Source organism: Bos mutus, chromosome 8 (genome assembly GCF_027580195.1).
Source record: "Bos mutus isolate GX-2022 chromosome 8, NWIPB_WYAK_1.1, whole genome shotgun sequence".
In the NCBI taxonomy this organism is placed as follows: domain Eukaryota; kingdom Metazoa; phylum Chordata; class Mammalia; order Artiodactyla; family Bovidae; genus Bos; species Bos mutus.
This window is the reverse complement of record NC_091624.1, coordinates 102,437,029-102,458,832: the sequence shown is the minus strand read 5'-3', so window position 1 is coordinate 102,458,832 and position 21,804 is coordinate 102,437,029. Positions and strand designations below refer to the sequence as shown.

Genomic DNA, 21,804 nt, shown 5'->3' with positions numbered 1-21,804 from the left:
GTTAAGGAACACCATGTGAATGAATGAATCCTTGGAAATCATTTTAGGAACAGAAGGATGGGGATCAGACAAATGAGCAACAGCAGCCTAACAGTGGCTGTGAGCAATGCTACCCTGCATCCCAGCTGAGACTGGATTCTTGGTGCAGGAGCTGGTGGTGGCCAGCTCGCAGAGGACTCAGAATTCAGGCTTAAAATACCCAGCAAGGACTTCCTTGGTGGTCCAGTGGCTAAGACTCTACACTTCCAATTCTGGGCAGCAGGGTTCGATCCCAAGTCAGGGAACTGAACTCCCACATGCCACAACTAAAGATCCTGAGGGGCACAACTAAGACCTGGTGCAGCCAAATAAAGACAAATAAAACAAATAAATACAGATTTTAAAAAAAACCACCTGGCAGATGCAAGTTTCTCAGTCTCTGAGCTCCAGTGCCAACTGATGAATCTGAGAAAGGGAAGTTTAAGTGCCTATTACAGGAGGGTGGTCACTCTTAAATCAGGTTTAAATGAAATGATGGACACGTGTGAGGGACAGGGGATCTGTAAGGAAATGCAAAGACCACAGCCTTTGGAAAATCATGGTGACCAGGCTCCCGACTCTCAGCTTCGAAGGCCAAATTCCATTTCTACACTGAATTTAACAAGGTTAATCCAACACAGAGAGAATGACCTGTGTAGACTAAACTCACAACAGACTGACACATACGTCTCAGGATAGCATCTTACTGAATTGGAAATGAGCGTTAGAACTATCTGGCTGGCCTTGTCTCCTTGCTCTTTCTTCCTGTAAATAACCTCCCTAGGAGGACAAAAGATGAGAAGTTTCTACAGAGTGCTGATCAGATCAAGTGCAGTTAGTGATAGAACTTAAAAGTGTCATGGCCTCAGGCTCTGGGAACCTGCTGCTGTTAAGTTGCTTCAGTCGTGTCCGACTCTGTGCGGCCCCATAGACGGCAGCCCACCAGGCTCCCCCGTCCCTGGGATTCTCCAGGCAAGAACACTGGAGTGGGTTGCCATTTCCTTCAGCCAAACCTTACGGAGCAACCTATGTGGGGTGGGAGGCAGCAGGACCTCCCCTTTTCCAGGTTACTCGGAGGTCCTGAAGAGCCAGAAGCCGAGCTCTCTTCTAAGAGACTGCCTATCTCAGCTCTGATGCGTTACAGGTTTATTTCATTCCTAAAAGGCAACTTTGCAAACGCCCGAGGAACTGTTTTCCCCAAGGATCTTCTACGTGTGTCAGACTTTAGATGCACACACATCACCCAACACGTAACAGACCCGCTGGGGAATCATTAACGAATGGCCTCATGGGGGCCGCCTCCTCTCCTGGCTCTTACTAGAAGGCACAGGTCTTTTCCACGTGCCGAGGCACAACTCCAGTTCAGGTTTCTGAATTGCTGGCCCATCAATAACCACATAGAAATCCACTGGTCAGACATTAATATACAGCCTGTCTGGGTACATACTTGCTTTCACACTCACATGCATACCCACTAGCAAGTGGGCATGACCAACTTCATAAAGTGGTTCTGGTTCCATGGTTTGTGATCACTGATCTGTTCATCAAGACAATACTCGTGGAAGCTCGGACACAAGCTCTGACTGCTGGAAGCACCTCCAAGGTGATCGTTCATGGCAGAAGGGAATAAGAGCTAATTTCATGGGTTTTGAGAACCCCTTCCTGAGTGTGAGCCCTGTAATTCTGGAACCTGCCCCAAGAAATCCAATGGCACCTCAGACTCAGGTGTCCTTCTCTGTGAGGGAAGGAGGTTGGCAAACAATCCAGGTCCTTAGGCTTCTTTTCTGGAAGGAAAGAAGAAAGAGAGGGAGGAAGGAAGGAAGGAATATCTTTAAAAAGACTCCTGGTTGTGACCAATGTCTTCCAAGCCTAACTGCAAACACAAGAGTAAGCAATTTGAAATAAATGCAAATACCAGAGCACAGACTAGTATTTCTCTCACATGAAACCTCAGCAATGATTATACATCTTATCAGAGCCTGGGGTTTTCTCTCCTGCAAGGCAGACCCACCCAGGGCTGACTTGTTCAAGAAGGCTTTGAGCACCCCAGGCCCCAGCGGGGAGGCCCAACCAGTACAGCCTGTTCTCTGTTTCCCCCATCCCTCTCCTTGGTCAAAAACCTTTAATTAGCTGGTTACCATAATTACGCTAGCTGGGGAGCTTGCTTGTTCTCCTTCCCTGCTATTCCCACAAATCTGAAGGCTCCATCACTTCTGGGCCAGACGGACCTTTCCATCACAGCCTCTCTATGCATTTTTGTTTTTCTCTTTCATGATCAGAACAACAACAGCAGCAACAACAACAACAAAAAGCCTGGGGAAAGAAATCATCTCTCCCTCTGTGTCTGGAAAAAACCCTGTAACTATCTTTGCCCAATCAGGAGCAAGTTTCCATGACAACCATGCTTCCGGATGCCACCACTAACTTAGCAGGTAGTGTTCACATCAAATAGAGAGTTCTTTACCAACCTCCGTGATTTCTGTATTTCACCATTGCTGCAGGCCTCTGTAACATGCCAGATGTCGGCATGAACTATATCTTAAAAGGGATTTTTTTCCTTGCAAACATCACCAAGACCCAGAAGACTGCTTGCTATTTTCCTTACAGTAATCATGAAAAAGCATACCAAAAGGTTCAAAAGTATACATGAAAGAAAACGTGGGAAGAAGGGAAGCATGAATAGGTGGATGGGAAATGGCTGGGCCATGATGACAGCTGGGTGACTTATACCATGGTCAATGGCATCAGTTTTGAGCTGAGAGCTAAAGGTTGGGAGTTATGACCCTGGCTAAGTCACTTATTTTCTCTGAGCCTCAACACTCCCTTTGTGAAAAACAGAAACTGAGACCCTTCATGGGGCTGTTTGAAAGACTGGATGGAAAAAAAAGCAAAGATGAAAAAAGCTCTTGTACAATGTTTGGTCAGTGGCTCAAGGGTAAAGAACCTGCCTGCCATGCAGGAGACTCAGGAGATACGGGTTCAATCCTGGGTCGGGAAGACCCCTGGAGAAGGAAATGGCAGCCCACTCCAGGATTCTTGCCTGGGAAATCCCATGGACAGAGGACCCTGGAGGGCTACAGTCCATGGGGTCACAAGGAGTTGGATATGACTGAGCACAAGCTACTTAATGGTGTCTGGCACACAGTAGGAACTCAACAAAGGGCAATTATCATGTTGTTCTCCTTATGGTGAAGAACTTAATTGGAGAGAGTCTGAGCAAACAGCAACCACAATATTCTAACTGATGATTAACATTTTGCTGGTAGAGAGTAACAATATAAGCAGAAGATATCTGGATGTTATCTTAGCAACCTTTTCTCTTAAGCTATTAAGTTGTGTCTGCAATTATAGGAAGGAATATATTCATTTCCATTCCTAAGACTTAAGAGGATACACCTGGGCAATCTCCAGGGTTCATCTGAATCTCTCTATTTATAGTTCTGCATAAGCTGTTTCATTTTGAAACAGAAGCAAAGGGAAAAAGAAGATTAACCATTAACAAATTTGTCTGATATACTACATTCTCAACATCAATCAGAATATTTCACTTCTTCTCCAGAAGGAAGAAAAATAAGAATAGGAATATTTTTATGATAATTTCATAGTTGCACAGTTCAAATCTCACATCAAAACCAGAATTCATATTGTAGCAAACACATCAACATGCTCATTATTGAACAAATTCCTACACTCCAGTTCCTCCCTGCCTCATCCTCAGTGCCCTTAAAGAGCTGAGAGGGCCCTCCACAGATAACACCAATGTGAACCTTTATTTTTAAACAATAAAACTATTTACATATTTTTAAAAATCGTACTTCTGTCAATGTGATGGACTATATGCTAGATAAACTCTCTCTATTAAGAACTGTTTAAGATAGTAAATAAAATATTCTTTTAAAAAATGTGTTTTACAGTATAGATGTGCCTCAAAAAATTAAAAACAGAACCGTTATACGATTCAATGACCTCTCTTCTGGGTATATATACAAAGATAGAGAAATCCATGTCTTAAAGAGACATCTGGGTTCCCATGCTCACTGCAGCATTATTTGAAATGGACAAGGTATGGAAACAATCTTAAGTATTTGTCAGTGAAGGGAAAAAGAAGACGTGCCACATACACAATGGAACATAATTCAGCCTAAAAATGAAGGAAATCCTGCCATGTGCAATAACATGGATGAACCTGCAGGACATTATGCTAAGCAAAATAAGCTAGACACAGAAAAAAATACTATACGATTTCACTCAGAAGTGGAATCTAAAAAAAACTGAACTCACAGAAGCAGAGTAGAATGGTGGTTACCAGGGAAATGGGGAGATGTTGGTCAAAGCGTACAAACTTTCCTTCATGTAAAACAAATTAGTTCTAGAGATGCAATGTACAGTGTGGTGACTATACTTAATACAGTGTTATATACTTGGAATCCTCTAAGAGAATAGATCAAAGGTGCTTTCATCACACATTAAAAAAAGTTTGTGAGGAGATGGGTATGTTAATTAGCTTGATTATTAGAATAACTTCACTACGTATACCAAAGTATCACGTTTTACATCTTAAATATATACTACTTTTATTTTAAAAATGAAAAATAAAGTTTTAAAATAGAAAAATAATACGTTTTAAATGCTCCTGGAGCTGGCAGAAAGACAAAAAATCTTCAAAGGCCAGAAACAATAAAACAAAACAAATTCCAGAAAGACGATTTGGTAATTGAGATAGAGGATGTCATGGAAGCATCTGCCTATCCAGGTCAGCAAATATTTTTCTGTAAAGGTCGAGATCATAAACATTTTAGGTTTCAGAGGCCATACAGTCTCAGAGGCATCCACTCAACTCTGAGACTGTGGCATGAAAACATTCACAGATAACATAAACAAAGAGCAAACGACTGTGTTTCAAAAAGATTTTACTTATATAAACAGACAGCAGGCAGAATTTAGCCTGCAAGCCACAGTTTGCCTTTCCCTCAGTATAGCCTGATTTTTCATGTTTTTCCCTCAAGAAAGAAGTCTGGTAGATGACATTCTTGTCCCAGGTGATAGAATGATGCGGTAACGGTCCCAATTTCTTCACATCACCCTGTAAACACACAGACTCCAGGCTAGACCATGTGACCTGCTGTGGTCAATGGGACCATAGTAAATGTGACACAGAAACTTGAAAAGTACTGGCAGAATGGTGCTTGTTCTCTCTTACTCTGCGTCCACTATCGCGTGAATTTACCCAGGCCAGGGTGCTGAAGATATGCTCATCATCCTCGTTACCCTAGGCAAGAAGAGGTGATGGCAGCAGAAATTGCCCAATATATGATGAAGCCACTGATGACCAATCAGCACCCAGGGAACCCAACAGTCGACTGCAGTCCCATGAATGAACCCAGATGAAATCAGCAGAAGAACCATCCAGCTGAACGTAGTCTAAATTGCTGACCCACAGAATCATAAGGTAACAAATGATCATTTTAGAGATTACGTTTCAGGGTGATTTTTCTGCAAGAAAAGCTACATGGCACGTTCTGTAGGAAGTCTATTGTTTTCTGAATATAAAAAGTGAAAGGTCAGCAACTATATTTATAGAAATGGGCAAGAGAAAACTGAAAAAAACACACAAAAAATTTATTTCCATTTTGTTTTTTTGGTTTTTTTTACCTTTTTTTTTAAATTTTATTTTTAAACTTTACATAATTGTATTAGTTTTGCCAAATATATTTCCATTTTGAAGATCCTGTCACCTGCCAGCAGGGACAAGTCCGGAAAGTCTTCCTACCTGAGCAGACTTCTTTGTAAGTAGGATTGGGAGTATAGCCTCCTGCATAACCAACTTGAGTTGAATATACACCTTTCAGGGTCCAGAATTTCCTTTCAGCTCCCCAGAAACAGCCCATTCCTAAGAAAAACATGATACTGGTTAGTCCTTTATTAAAAACAAGGCAGTCATTGCATATCAGAAGTTCTGTCACACTAGGAAAAAGTTCTTCTTGTTATCTGGTAATCAAACATGAGTAAGATTTTATCTTTTAAAGAAGTAGAGTTTTTAATGTCTATAAAGAATTTAATTTAAGGTTGTTTTCACAGAATGTCTATTTGCTTTTGTTATTGTTGTTCAGTCATTATGTCTCACTCTTTTTGACCCCATGCACTGCAGCATGCCGGGCTCCTCTGTCCTCCACTATCTCCCCAAGTCTGTTCAAATTCATGTCCATTGAGTCAGTGATGCTTTCTAATCATCTCATCCTCTTTGCTTTAGTTGTGTAAAAACTTTAAAAAAAAACCTCAAATTTTAATAGTTTGTAAAGTTATACCTTTTGAAATAATATAGCAAAAGGATAACTGGATTTGATGAATGATTTCCACACTCCGTTCATTATGGACTTGTCAAAACATAATAAGTTGTAGGAACAGTAGAAATTTATTTAATGATCAGTATCCTGGTCAGGCTTTCTTTAAAAATTCTAACAAAGGAAGGTAACACTAAATTACTGATTTAAATGGGAAAACATCCCCCAGATCAAAACAGATTGACACAGTATTTGATTAACAATTTCACACATGTGTTCAGTTTGAAATTTTTTTTAATTCATTAGAAATTTTCATGTGATAAATCACTGCTCACCAAAAAGAACATTTTTCTGAGTTCAATTACTGAATATGATAAAGAAAGAAAGAGACAGAGGAAGGCAGGGAAAGAGAGTAACAAATAAAGGCACAAAAGTTGTTTTCCATTCAATTAGCACACATGTGCTCACACCAGTGGTTAGGTATTAGATTCCTTTGAATATATGATGAAAACTAAGACCTACCTCCCAAGAATGCACATACTTACACTCATCTAAAATGTTGTATTACATTTCCTTGTCTCCAGATAAAGAACCTTCCTTTTTCTACCATGAATTTCTAAACTTCCACAACTATTCTGTGGTCAATTTCTAGACGTAAACAAGATTACTGCCTTACTCAAGTTTACCTGGCTTTATTAAGTCATATATAATTAAAATATTGGGTAGAACAACAGTTATCAAATTAATATATGCCTCCTGCTTTAACAATCACTAGATCTGTTAGATTTGATGACAGAGCTAAAAGAAAAATTATAAGTTTAGTGAAATTCTTGACACTTGTTAATATTCTACTTTAAGAATTCAGAGCAACAACAACCAAAACCAAATGTGCATGATGTTATACATTATACAAAAATACACTTGCTCAAATGTGATGGGAAACATACTAACCGAAAATAGGCTAAGTTAAAAAATATGATAGAGCCAAATGATGAAATTTAACGCAGTAAAAAGTTACTGTTGTGGTAACAATGCAATATGGAAATATGTATATAACTGCATCATAATTAACCCAAAGCTAAATTTAAAAGGGAGTAAGACAATTATAGGCGTGTTCTTATTATAACTATGAAAAAATATTCATACCAAAATAGACTAGAAAGAAATACATAAAATCATAATCATGATTATATTACAGTGGTGAGAATACACAATTTTTTTTTCAAGTTCTTATATAATAGGTTCACATTACTTTAAAAACAAAAATACATACCTTTTAAAAAGGAAAGCAAACAATTCAAAGAAAAAAATAAGCATCTGCATTGTTCGAGTTACATGCCACTAAATATCATTTTTTTCTGTTTACAAGTGAATTGTTTGCTACTAGTGAATGTAATTGGGCTTCCTTGGTGGTTCAGATGGTAAAGAATCTGCCTACAATGCAGGAGTGAATATGACTAGGTATTTACTGAGTATTCCTAAAAACTGACCATCCTCAAGTCTCTGGAACAAGAATTCACTATTAATTTTATTTCATTGCATTCCTGAGATGAGGGGACTATATTAGTCAGAGTTTTCTGAAGAAACAGAACCAACAGGATTTAAACAGATCTATATAGAGAGATTCATTATGAGGAATTTGATCCTAAGTTATGGAGGCAAGGACGTCCCATGAGCTACAGTCTGCAAGCTGGAGGCCCAGGAAAGGCATAATCTTAGTCCAAACCTGAAAGTCTGAGAGTCAGGGAATCCAATGATGTGAATCCCAGTCTAAGTTTGAAGGCTGATAACCAGAGCACTGATGTTTGAGGGCAGGAGGAGATGGGTGTCCCAGCTCAGACAGAGTGAATTCACCCTCCGTCTCCTGCTTTGTTCTATGCAGCCCCTCAATGGACCGGATGATGCCCACTCACGCTGGTGAGGTTGATCTATTCCATGTACTGACTCAAATGCTAAGCTCTTGCAGAAACTCTCATGGACACATCCAGAAATGACGTTTCACAGGTTTTCTGGGCATCCCAGAGCCAGGTCAAGTTGACACATAAAATGATCGGTCACGGGAATGACGACAGGGAATCTCTGGAGAAAGACGGGTGAAAAAGGAGCTGGGCAGTACCACTGCACAGAAAAGGCCACAAAGCCATCCAGGAGATGGGCAGTGTGCAAGCTGAAGGCACCTGAGCCTCCGAAGTTTAGTAGTCTGTAGGAGTTGCTGAAGAAAATATTTCTGTGTCTCACAGTGACTAAGCGTGATGGTACGAAAGAGTACTGCACGCCTTCAGTATTCTCCACACATGGTATGGTGCTGGTGTCTAGTCGCTAGGTCGTGTCCAGCTCTTTGGTGACCCCACGGACTGTAGCCCTCCAGGCTCCATGGGGTTCTCCAGGCAAGAATACTGGAGTGGGTTGCCATTCCCTTCTCCAGGAAATCTTCCCGGAACAGGGATCGAACCCATGTCTCCCACACTGCGGGCGGATTCTTTACCACTGAGCCACCAGGGAAGCCCACACAGGGTCTATAACAGGTTGTTTTAGCAGCCAGCTTACCCTGATCGTCGTCTACAGTCCTACTGTCTATGCCCCCAGAGTCTAAATCTCCTATGTCTTCACTACATCCTCATGATATAGATTCATAAAACTTAAAACGACCAAACAAAAATCTACTGAAGGTAGAGAAATATTTACCCACCCCCCTTTACGTTTACTGGGGATCAAGAAAAGAACTCTGATAGCAAGGAGAATGAACTAGCTCCATCTGGGAAAAGGTCTCCAAGAGGGGCGTGGCTGAAATAATGTCCCAGGGTATATAACCAAGGTTGATATTTCTGTAAAGGTATTTAACTTAGGATGGGGGTGGCTGTAAGAATAAAACTCCTTGAAGCAATCAGATGTTTTATCTAGTGGCTTCCAGTATAACCTAAGCATTCTTTTATTTGCCTTTGAGTATGTATGTGTTTAAACAAAGAGAGGTTTATTTATGGCAGAATGTCTCAGAATTTATGGGTCTAGTAAGCAACACGAATATCATCTAAAATATGTTTTATTTAAAATATTTTATATTTTAACCTTTTATTATAAATAAACCAGATACAGAAAACCCACATACAACATATGCACAACTCAGCGTGTTGTTATACTCGAACAGTCTGGTAACCACCACCCAGCTCAAAATTTAGAATTTGCCATCCACCCCAGGAAACCCTCCGTACATCACACCCCAATCACAACTCTCTTTCTTCCCCCAAGGCTAACCACTGTCTGAATTTTATAGTGTTTACTTATTGATGCTTCTTTTACCATTTTATCATTCAAGGTATCCATCCTGATACTACAGTTTGGTCCTACTCATTTAAAAAATCTGATTATGTCTTTAAAATTCTTTCAGTGGACAGGCTCCCACTCCATTCTAATCCTTTATCCACTGAAGAAAACTCAAGCCACTTGACCTGCAGAATTTCCCACAGTGTAGATTTTGCCAATTGCATTCTCCTGGTGCAAGTCAACCTGTTCCTCTATCCTTAATATTTCCTGCAAATTTGCTGCTGGATCCAGAGGTGTGATCCACACTCAGATTTCATCCTTTGGCAAAACTATGGGTGGTACTATGGTATGTTTTTAACTTTTTAAAAGTTTTTCCAGCTTTATTGGTATACGATTGACATATGACATGTAAGTTTACTGTAAAGAATGTCATGACGTACTTGACACACAAACATACTGTGAAATAATTAAAGCAATAAGGTTAGTTAACGCATTTATCACCTCACACGATTCCAATTTTTTGTAGTGAGAATATGTAAAACACTCTCTTAGCAACTTTCAATTATATAGTATTATTAGCTATAGTCACCATGGGGAATATTAGATCCCCAGAATTTACTCATCACTAGAATTTTTTATCCCCCACACACAGACTCTGGAAACCACCATTCTACTCTGTGTTCTGATGAATGTGGCGGTTTCTTTAGATTCCAATGTAAGTGAAATGATACAGTATTTGTCTTCCTCTGTACGACTTATTTCATTTAGGATAATGCCTGAAAGTTCTAGCGTGTTGTCACAAATGGCAGAATTCCTGTTTTTAGTGGCTTTTTATGGTTTTTATCATTATTATTATAGTAATTATTCCATTATGTGTGTGTATATATTTACACACACATCAATAACACGCCTGGAGAATCCCAGGGATGGGGGAGCCTGGTGGGCTGCCGTCTGTGGGGTCACACAGAGTCAGACACGACTGAAGTGACTTAGCACCAGCAGCAACAACACACCATTTTATCCATTAATCTGTTGATAGCCACTTAGGTTGTCTCCATCTGTTGGCTACCATGGATAATGCTGAAATGAACATGGGAGTAGAGATATCTCTTTAAGACAGTGATTTCGTTTTCTTCAGATATATAACTCAGAAGTGGGACTAGTTGATTATATGGTAGTTCTAGTTCTAATTTCTGAGGAACTTCCACACTGCTTTCCATAATGGCTATACCAATTTATATTCCCACCAACAGTGCCCTAGGGTTCCCTTTTCTCCATACCTATGGTATCAGTTGTAATGTCTCCTCTTTCATTTAGAGTTTTGTTTATTTGAACCCTCTCTCCTTTATTCTTGGTTAGTCCAGCTAAAGGTTTGTCAATTTTCTTTTCTCTTTCAAGAAACCAACCCTTTGTTTCAATTATTTTTTTCTGTTGTCTTTCTACTCTCGATTTCATTTACTTCTGCTCTGATCTTTATTATTTCCTTCCTTCTGATAACTTTGGTCTTAGAGTATTCTTTTTCTAAATCCTTAAGGTGTAAAGTAAGGCTGTTTACTTGAGATCTCTCTTTTCCTTCAATGTAGGCACTCATCACTATAAACTTCCCTCTTGGAACTGCATCCATCTATATGGATAACCAAGTATCCAAAATAAATTATTATTTATTAAATAATCTATTATTTCCTCATTTATCTCTAATCTCATCTCTATCCTATATCATTTTGAGTGATCCTGTTCTGGGCTATATATTATGTTCCACTCATTTGTCTATTAGGAGAAGGCATGAGCAACCCACTCCAGTACTCTTGCCTGGAAAATCCCACGGACGGAGGAGCCTGGTAGGCGGCAGTCCATGGGGTCGCTGAGGGTTGAACACGACTGAGCGACTTCACTTTCAGTTTTCACTTTCATGCATTGGAGAAGGGAATGGCAACGCACTCCAGTATTCTTGCCTGGAGAATCCCAGGGACACAGGAGCCTGGTGGGCTGCCGTCTATGGGGTTGCACAGAGTCGGACACGACCGACTCTGTACAAATAACACACTGGTCTTCGTTCATGTATTCAACAAATATTTATTCATTGCCCACCAGGTGTCAAGAAGTACTCTAGGCACTTGGAGTACATGAATGAATAAAACAAAGAGCCTAACTTTTACAGTGCTTATACTCTGGTGGCAAAAGACAGACAATATACAGTATAAATAATAAATAAGCATGTGATATGGCAAGTTAGAGGTAAGGAGCTATTTTTTTAAAAAAAGAAAAGTTGAACAGGGTCAGATGGATCAGGAGTGCTGGAGAAGGTGCAATGTTAAATAAGGTTTTGGGGTGAACCTCAAAGAGGTAGTAACTGCAACAAAGACTTGAATGCAGTGAAGAGGTCACCCATTCAGTTTTCTGGGCCATAGGAATATGTTCTTGGACATATTCCAAGAACATGTTCTCCCATGTTCTTGGAATAGAAAAGCATCACCACAAAGGCACTAAGAACATGCCTGCAATGTCTGAAGTGGCAGGAAAGACGCCAGGATGATGGGTGGAGTTGGCAGAAGCAGTGAGATACACAGCAGTAAGCTGGATCACACAGGGTCTTGGGGGCTACTGTAAGGACTTTGGACTTTACTTTGAATGAAATGGATAACCATGGCTAAGTTTTGAGCAGGAGAGGGAAATTATATAACTCATGTTTCACGAGGTTCACTCTGGCTGTTCTCTGCTGAGAACAGACTGGAGTGGACCAAGCAGAGAAGCAGGGAGGAAACCACTGCTGTGATCCAAGTGAGAGATGATGGTGGATTACACCAGAGAGCAGTCATGTGTCATGATCAGATGTGGGATACATCTTGTAGAACCAAAAGGATTTCCCGACAGCAGGGTTTGAGAGAAACAGAGAGGCAAGGATGGTTCTAAGATTATTGGTTTGAGTGGAGAACAGTGTGGGTGGGGATGGTTTGTAGGGAAAGATCAGGGGTTGCAATCACTTGAATTTTAATGAGGCATACTAATTTGGTAGAGCAAGTCTTCTTATCTCACACATCTTCAAAATTTTCTTTTTTTCTTTTCTTTTCTTTCTTTTTAGGCATTAGGCATTAGGAAAAACTTTAAAAAGAAAGAAAAGAAAATTTAAAAAAAGCTATTCTTGACTCTTTCTGTCGATGAACATAATACAGCTATCCATTTATTCAGGTCTTCTTGGCTGTCCTTCAATACCATCTTATCGTTTTCTCCATAAAGGTCTTATATATTTTTATTACATACAGTTCTGTGTATCTTACGATTTGTGTCGCTGCTATAAACTTTCTATTATACCTTTTTATTGGTTAGAGCTGGGATATATAAAACCCGCTGATCTTAGTTTGCTTTTCATACACTCAGAAAACTTAAAGAATTCTCTTCCTAGTTCTAATGGTTTTACTCCATGTTCTCTTTGATTTTCTATATAATACTTCATACAAATGACAATTTTGTATCTCCCTGTCCAATCATTATTGTCCTTCTTTTATCTCATCCTATTGCATTGGCTAGGACCTTCCACACAAGGCTGAATAATGGGGGTGACAGGAGAAAGCCTTGTTTCATCCTAATGCTAGTGAGAATGCTCCAATAAGGATGAGGTTTGCTGCAGGTTTTCGGCAAATATCCTTTTTCAGGTTAGGAACATTTCCTTCCATTCCGAGTTGTAAAGAGCTTTACGCCGTGAATAAGTTTTGAGTTTTAACAATGCTTGCATCCTTTTGAGAAGATCATAGAGATTCCAAACCTTTTAATCTCTCAAAGTAATATATCACATTTATAAGTTTTTCTGAACCATCCTTCAATAAACCTTACCTACTCATAATGCTTTTTAATATGAAAGAAATACTTTTATGAATATTTTACTTCAATGTTTTCATTTATGTTTGTAAGGAAAATATGTCATAATTTTATTTCCTTGTACGACCTTGTCCACAATTAGAATCAAGGTTATACTGGCCTCATAAAATGGATTGTTAACATTTTTTTCTTTTTTCTCCTATTTAACGCTGCATTAGAAAAATTTATTTGGTCCTTGGAGTTATAATAAACCTTTCTGAACCCCCTAGACCTTGTGTCTTTGGAGAGGAGAGGGGAGGCATTAGGAAAAACTTTAATTGCTTCACTGCCGTGAGTTTATTCAAGTGGTCCTATTTCTATTTCTGTTTTTAGACATTCTCATCACAAAACAAAATTTGGCTTTCAGTGATTCCTCCCCTTTTTTTTAGTTTTCTACATCTGCTCTTTCTTTACAATTATCTTGTTATACAGTTTACTTTTAGTCTGTTCCTTCCCTAGTTTCTTGATATGAATACTTAGGCTGTTTATTTTCAAGTGTTCTTATTTTCTGATAAACAACTTTAAAGCTTTAGATACATCCCACATACTTAAATATGTGGTACTTTCCTCGTCGCTCTTTTCTAGATATTTTATAATTTCCAAGTTACTTCCTTCTAACGCAGGATTACTTAAGGGTATAAAATTTAGCTTTCAAACATATGGCCTGTTTCTTACACTGTATCTTCATTTTTTGCTTTGCACTTAGAGAACATGGTCTTTATTGTGTTCTTTTGAAATCTGTTGAGACAGGTGAACCTTGGATACTTGGAGCATAAGAGGTGTCATTTACAGAATATAACAAAATGACTCTTTAAACAATATTTTATCTTTGGGACTTCCCTGGTGATCCAGGGGTAAAGAATCCACCTGCCGATGCAGGGACACGGGTTCAATCCCTGGTCTGGGAAGATCCCACATGCTGTGCAGCAAGTAAGCCTGCGCATTTGCAACTGCTGATCCTGAGGGCCACAAGTAGAGAGTCCAAGCACCACAGCGAAAGATCCTGCGTGCTGTAACTAAGACCTGATGCAGCCAAGTAAACACACAGAAATTATGTCTCTTAAAAAATAGTACATGTGTTGTGATCCATATTTCTTTCACATTTTATCCAAATGCTTCCTCTCTTCCAGCTCTTTGCCCTACCGTTAGACATTACTCAGAACACAGCCATGTTCCCAGTCATTTCCAGAGCTACCTCCATGAGAGGAATCTCAGAAAGTCAGACAGGACAGCAAGAGAGACACAGCCTTCCTACTCCTGAGATCACAGGCTCCCCATCTTCCTCAGCTCCTTTGCAGTTTGACAGCTCAAGCTCACAAAGTCACTTTGCCTGTTTTTAACTTGCTGTAAGGTCCACATTTACACTTGCCTTTTTATGCCTTTAAAGCAGGCTTTTTCTATACGGTTCAAACCACATATCATCTATTTGGAAATGGCTCTGAACCCATAGGTCTAACCCCGGACCACCCAGCTAAGAAAGCTTTAGAAAGATGCATTTCCAACTCCCTCCTGCGTTATCTCCACCTGGAAGGCCCCCTGACATCCTGAATTCAAAACATCTAACACTTAATTGACCAAGCAAGCCAGCATCGTTTCGATGCCTCTGTTTTAATGCTACTGGCATTTTCCTAGACCCTTCATAGGAAATCTGGGAGTCTCTGCTATTCTTCCCTTTCACTTGCCTCAGCCTCAGCAGTTTCCTGGGGTCCAGCCCCTCACCCTCACCCCTTTGCCCCCACCATCCTAGTCCCGATCAGCTGCTGCCTCTTCAACTGTCCTCGTACCTCAGCCCCGCTCCCTCACCCCACCCACTGCTTTCAAGTCAATTTCCATCACAGACACTTTCAAATTTGCTCTTTGTCTTCTTTAAAATCATGAGTAGGTAACATGTAAGAATCTTGGGACTTGCCAGATGGTGCAGCGGGTGCAGCGGAAAAGAATCTGCCTGCAATGCAGGAGCCACAGGAGACTCAGGTTCAATCCTTGGATTGGGAAGGGCCTGATAGCTTACGGTGAACGGTCTTCAAAGAAGATTTAACTTCGGGACCAGGGACCAGGCTTGATCACTCATGAGTTTTCGTATAGCAGAGTTTTATTAAAGCATAAAAAGGGACAGAGAAAACTTCTGACATAGACATCAGAAGCGGGGTGGACAGTGCCCCCTGCTAGTTTTAGCAAGCTGTTTTATGTCTGTTAGAAAGTTATTAATCAGATAAGAGAGACACCTCAAGGCTGAGGGAGTTTCACCAGGCCCCTCTCCCACAATATGCATTTTTGAGATAGGAAGGCATGAGGTGTGTCATCCCCCGGCCATAAAACAATTGATATGAATACTGGTTTGTTGAGCTATTATCAGCCAAAAGTTAGCCTTAGGTGGAACCATTTTGAAGAAAGGCAAATTCCAAAGCAAATACATAGTTTCATTAACACAGCTTAAAAAAAAACTTCCGTAAGAAAAATGTATTGGTTAGCTCAAGGTTTGAGAAAGGTTAAGTTCAGGTGGAACCAGGTGTCATCATAGCAACAAAGAATTTTAAGAGACACTTGCAGCCTATTTCCTCCCTTTGGAGACCCCTGGCCTTCCTGCCTGTTAACTTCTCAATCCCCTGGAGGAGGGCATGGCAACCCACTCCAGTATTCTTGCCTAGAGAATCCCATGGACAGAGGAGCCTGGCTGGCTACAGTCCTTGAGGTCACAAAGAGTTGGACTCAACTGAGAGACTGAACACACACACACACATCATATTAAATAATTCAGTAAGATGCTTTACGTATCACAACTTTTACTTGAAAACTATACAATTTTAACACAAGAAACCATACAGCAATCAGAATCTGATTGATATTATCAGTATTTGGTAACAGTTAATTACCTTCTGTCCACGTCATTCCTAATACTGCTTTAGTTTTATTAAGTATTCTTTGCAGTCTCTTCCCACATTTAAAACATGTCCATATAGACACATTGTGCTGCTGTTCCATGATGAATGCAGCTCCCAGGTCTTTCTACACGTTGCTGTGTTTCACCCTCTACCCTGGGAATAGCCTCTGAAGAGCAGTAGATCTTTATTCACCAAGAGGATTCAAGAATGAGAATTCCAAGGTTGTAAGGGACCTGATCTCTCACGTAGCTTAAAGGCCCTGCTGGTATTTTTTTTCTTAAGATTTTTTTTTAACGCAGACTATTTTTAAAGTCTTCACTGAATCTTTTACAATACTGCTTCTGTTTTATGTTGTGTTTTTTTTTTAGCCCCAGGACATGTGGGCTCTTAGGTCCCTGACCAGGGATAGAACCTGCAAACCCTGCATTGGAAAGCGAAGTCTCAACCACTGGACCACCAGGGAAGTCCCAAGACCCTGCTATTAATATTATTAACACATTCCTCAGCATCATGGCAAACAGTTGAACTGCCATTAACCTTGAAGCAGTCCAGTCCACCCCTGTAGATCTAACGACATTTAGGAAGCTCTTTCCTCCACTGAGCCAAAACCCTAGAGTGCTCCCTCCTTCGCTCTGATGCTCTCCTGTGAGGTCATACAGGACAAATTTAGCCCCTCTTCCTCAGGACAACTTTTCAACCCTTTGGCCATCTGCAGGCTCTGGTAACTCCATGAACCTCCTCTTGCAAGCTGATTACAAGCATCTTCATCTTTTCCTCACTACACAGATTTCTGAATCTGCTCACCATGTGCTTTCCTCAGAGTGTGCACAGTGTGTCTGGGCCCCTTCAAGGACAGTGGAGCCACAACCACTCCCTAGGAATGGGCTGATGAGGCAGTGGTGCCCTGGACAGGATGACCCTGGCCATGTCAGCACTGGAAAGCCTATAGGCTTCACAAACCAGCTCATTGGAAGCATCATGGTCCTCCCAGCTGCTGGAAAGCAAGTGGTTGCTAGCTGGACTAGAGGAAAATCGATGACAGATGCACAGCTGCACCGATTCAGGAGAAACACGCTCTTCCTGTGAAGGTGAACACAAGGCTGGAGACCAAGCCAGGTTAGAGTGAGCGGTCCATTTTATCAGGGCCTAACAAATATGTTCAACAGCTCGCCGGGGCAAAGAAGAGAAAGCCTTAAGAAAAAAAAAATAGTATTCAGTTTTCCTAGGAAGCATCCTTTAGTATTACTCTATTTCCTAGATATGTCTGTTCATGGGCCATGCCTTCTGTAGGCACTTGCAAATTTGTTTTCCCTTCTACAGTGGGTGAGAGATTGATGGAATTTCTGTGAACAAATGAACATGACATTTGCCAGTGGGTGCTGATTAACACAGCAGAAGGCCTTCAGTTCTAGCTGAATCCTAAGAGAAAATGTAGGACACGTGGAGGCGGAAAAGAAACTCCAGATAAAGGAATTTTCCTGAAAGGCCGCCCAGATAATCTGCAACCACGAAGTACAATCAGACCGTCTTCTTATCTTTCCTGAGAAACAGAAAAACATTAAAGGGAGGCTCAGGTCAGCCTGGATCATTCCACTTCGTCAAGAAGGAACGGTATGGTACAGTTGGTGGGAGGACAGTTGGTGAAAAGCATCTCTATGGTTCTTGTTGCCCTTAAGATAAAGCACAATTTCCTTAACCTGGCTAACTGGGTGGGTAGTGATGCCAGCTAACCACAATGAGGATTCAGTTTAGCAGAAGAAAGAAATTATTATTTGTTGAGTGCCTACGATGATATGGCCATTGTGACTCTATAAAATGCACGTAGTCTATACCATTGAGACCTGCCCTGTGAAAAAGTTATCATTATTTTCATTTAATAAATGATGATTCCAGGATGCAGATTGCAATGATTTCCTAGTGAGAAGGAGAGCTAGGATCTGAACCCAAGTCTGAGTCCATCTCAACACACTGTCACCATGGAACCAGAGAAGGGGGAACAACGCCTTCCAGAAGGAGTTAAGAGAGTGAAATGGGGAAACGGGTGGCCTTTGAGAAAAACAGATCCTCCCCACTGTATATGCATCCATGTTTATTAATCTTTGCTGTTGTTGCTGTTCCATCACTAAGTCTTTATGCCCATGTAAAACTTTATTCCTTGGTCCTGATTTGAGCCTTGCGTTTGACTCTCCAGTTTTGGCATTTATCTTGACTACCTCCCAATAATATTTCATCAAATTTATGGCTATTATTTCCTCAAACATGTATTTCTGCCCCAGTATCTCTCTCTGGGCTCCTTCTGACACTCCAATTACACATACATTAGACCAACTGACATGGTCTCATAATTACCAAGGCTCTCTTCATTTTTTTAAATTATTTTTTCTCTCTGTCCTTTTGTGTAGATAATTTCTATTGACTTGTCTTCAAGTTTACTGATCACTTCTAATGTAAAGTCCAATCTCCTGTTAAGATAATCCAGTAATAGCTCTTTAAATTTCAGATGCTGTGTTTTTCAGTCCTAGAAATTCTATTTCATTATTTTATAGTTTACATTTCTCTGTTGATATTACTCTATTACCCCACTCTGTCCATCTTTTTCCTGTAAATTGCTTCATGTATTTATAATATCTATTTTTGATCCTCGTCTGCTAATTTAAACATCGGACTCATCTCTTGGTCTGCTTCTATTGACTTTTTTCCTTTAACTATTAATCTCTTTTGTTTGTTTCTTTCTATTACTCCTTCCTTATGGAATGTTTCCCACTGACTTACTGGTACTCTAGCCGCCCTTAGACTCTGCCCCTTCAGCCTAGTAAGGGAGACACTTTCTATTCGCCTGCTTGCTCTTACTCTTTTAAATAAGCAACTGTGAACTTTTGGAAGTGCCCTCAGGGAAAAGGCTGGCTCAGTGTGGTGCTTACCAAGTTTGTTTCCCTTATTTCAAGAACTGTGTTCCCTCCAGGTTCTGCCCAGAGCCATACCTGGATGCCCTTCAGTGGCTCAGATGGTAAAGAGTCTGCCTGCAATGCAGAAAACCTGGGTTCGATTCCTGGGTCGGGAAGATCCCCTGAAGAAGGGAATGGTTACCCACTCCAGTATTCTTGCCTGGAGAATTCCATGGACAGGGGAGCCTAGCAGGCTACAAACCATAGGGTCACAAAGAGTTGGACATGACTGAACGACTAACACACACACATGATGGTTTAATAATATTGTGTTAGTTACTGCTGTATGACAACATGAATCAGCTGTGCGACCCCATAGACAGCAGCCCACCAGGCTCCCCGTCCCTGGGATTCTCCAGGCAAGAACACTGGAGTGGGTTGCCATTTCCTTCTCCAATGCATGAAAGTGAAAAGTGAAAGTGAAGTCGCTCAGTCATGTCTGACCCTCAGCGACCCCATGGACTGCAGCCTTCCAGGCTCCTCTGTCCATGGGATTTTCCAGGCAAGAGTTCTGGAGTGGGGTGCCAGTGCCTTCTCCGATACATATATACATATGTATATATACATACACACCCTCTTGGACCTCCCTCCCACCCACCTCCCGTCCCACCCTTCTAGGTCATCACAGAGTACTGGCTAAGCTCCCTGTGCTATATTTCCTTGCCCTTAAAAAAACAAAACAAAACAACAACAAAAAAAAACTGTTGCATTTGGGCATAAGAAATTTCATTCATAGGAATTACTTTACTTTTATTTACTTTACTTATACACAGCATTATTCCAAAAGAAGAATTTGAGACAACTTACCAAAAAACATATTAAATAATAAATAATAAAAATAAAATGAGACCAAAAATGAGTCAGTAAATAGCTTCCCTTCTTGAATTTCAAAATATTTGGCAGTGAGAATCACAGACGGTTTTACCTACTCTGTCTGTAAAAACTGGAAAGCAGAGAAAACGCACCCTGATAAATATGTCTCCTGTTACCTCTAACACAGTCACAATATTAAGCCAAAAACATAAAAAAGAGCTCCAGGTGAGAGAGCCCAGCTGCTAGTCTTTGCAGTGGGCAGCATTCCTGGGAAGGCTTTGTCACTGCTTGGATCCTCATACATTGTCATCATTTTGATATTCTGAAAACATGTCACCTCTAGAAGCCAGCCAGCCCCGAGCCCTTAGGCCCTCTCTGGAGTTGATTTTACACCCTGGGCTGTGGAAGTTCAGGACTGGGACATGCCCAGGAGCATCTGGTCACAAGATCTGGGGCGAGAACTGGAGAGAAGATGGTGGCCCCTCAGATCCAGCTTTGCTTCTGCCACCTGACTGTGTGCCTGTTTCTTTGTTTTACCCAAATCTGTTGAGGCAATCTGTCTACTGTGATTATATTTTCAAATGTTTGACCAAATGGTTACAAGTTTTAATAGGTTGATTAAATGCCCAAGTGAAAATGGTCATTCAGTCCAATTAAAGAGGTTTCCATCACTTGTTAAATCACTTTTGACTTAAGCAACTATACTTATACATGCTTCTGACTCATGAATATACATTTAATCCATATTCAGATACATGGAGCAAAACAGTAAACATAGGGAAAAAAACGAAGTTGCTTTCCTAATCAACTGGAGGTCAAGGTAACCAAATTGTTGATAAAGGGAAGTTTCTTTTTTTAGAAATATTCTAGGCCATAAATAAAGGGGAATGCAAGAATTTAAATACCACCATCTTGCAGCTTCTAATAAAATAACAGATTAAGACAATGATCATTAGGGGCTGCTGACTTCACCAAAAGAGAGAACCAGTTATTCAATGTCTCCTGGATGCTTACGCACCCCACCTATGGATTCTGATCAGTCTTCTAATTTCCGATTTGCAGAAAATACAGAGGCTTTACAAGCATGTTCATGCAATCCAGGCTGAAGGAGACAGTACCAGAATAAATGATCTAGTTTTTTAAACAAATAAATTATAAGGAAAAATAGATAGAAGGGTGAATTTATAGACCAAAAGAGACTAAATCAATTGCAGTATATGGACTCTATTTGGATCTTGATTCAAAGGGATGGTTTGAAAAAACATTTATAAGACAAGAGTAGAAATACGCACTCATGGGATATTTGATGATATTATGGAACTATTTTTTGAGGTATGATAATGGCATTGTGGTATGTTTTCTTAAAATCTGCTCTTAGAAAGAGATACGTGCCTAACTATTCCTGGGATGAAATGATATGATACCTGAGATTTGCTGTGAAACAACCTGGGATGGAGAAGAGAGAGTGAGTAGGAACAGAGATGAAGCACATTATCCCTGAGTGACAACTGCTGAAGCTGAGTTAGTGAAGCTTCACTATATTAGTCTACTTTTACACATGGTTGAGATTTTTCATAATAAAGAATGAAAAATTAAGCATTTTTTAAAACTCCACTGAAAGAAATAACAGGGCTCATGCTCAGTCACTCAGTCGTGTCCGACTCTTTGTGACCCCATGGACTGTAGCCTGCCAGGCTCCTCTGTCTGTGGGATTCTCCAGGCACAAATACTGGAGTGGGTTGCCATTCCCTG

The 21,804-nt window shown here is 40.5% G+C and overlaps 1 protein-coding gene across 2 annotated transcripts in view; it reads right to left on the bottom strand.

Annotated features, from left to right (window-relative positions):
• MSRA (methionine sulfoxide reductase A) overlaps nucleotides 1-21,804 on the bottom strand; it is a 388,272-nt gene that overhangs the window by 195,419 nt on the left and 171,049 nt on the right. For both annotated transcript variants that reach the window (XM_070376149.1, XM_070376148.1), the window contains exon 3: nucleotides 5,789-5,908. In XM_070376149.1, coding sequence (XP_070232250.1) covers nucleotides 5,789-5,908 — 120 coding nt within the window. The remainder of the gene's footprint in view (nucleotides 1-5,788; nucleotides 5,909-21,804) is intronic.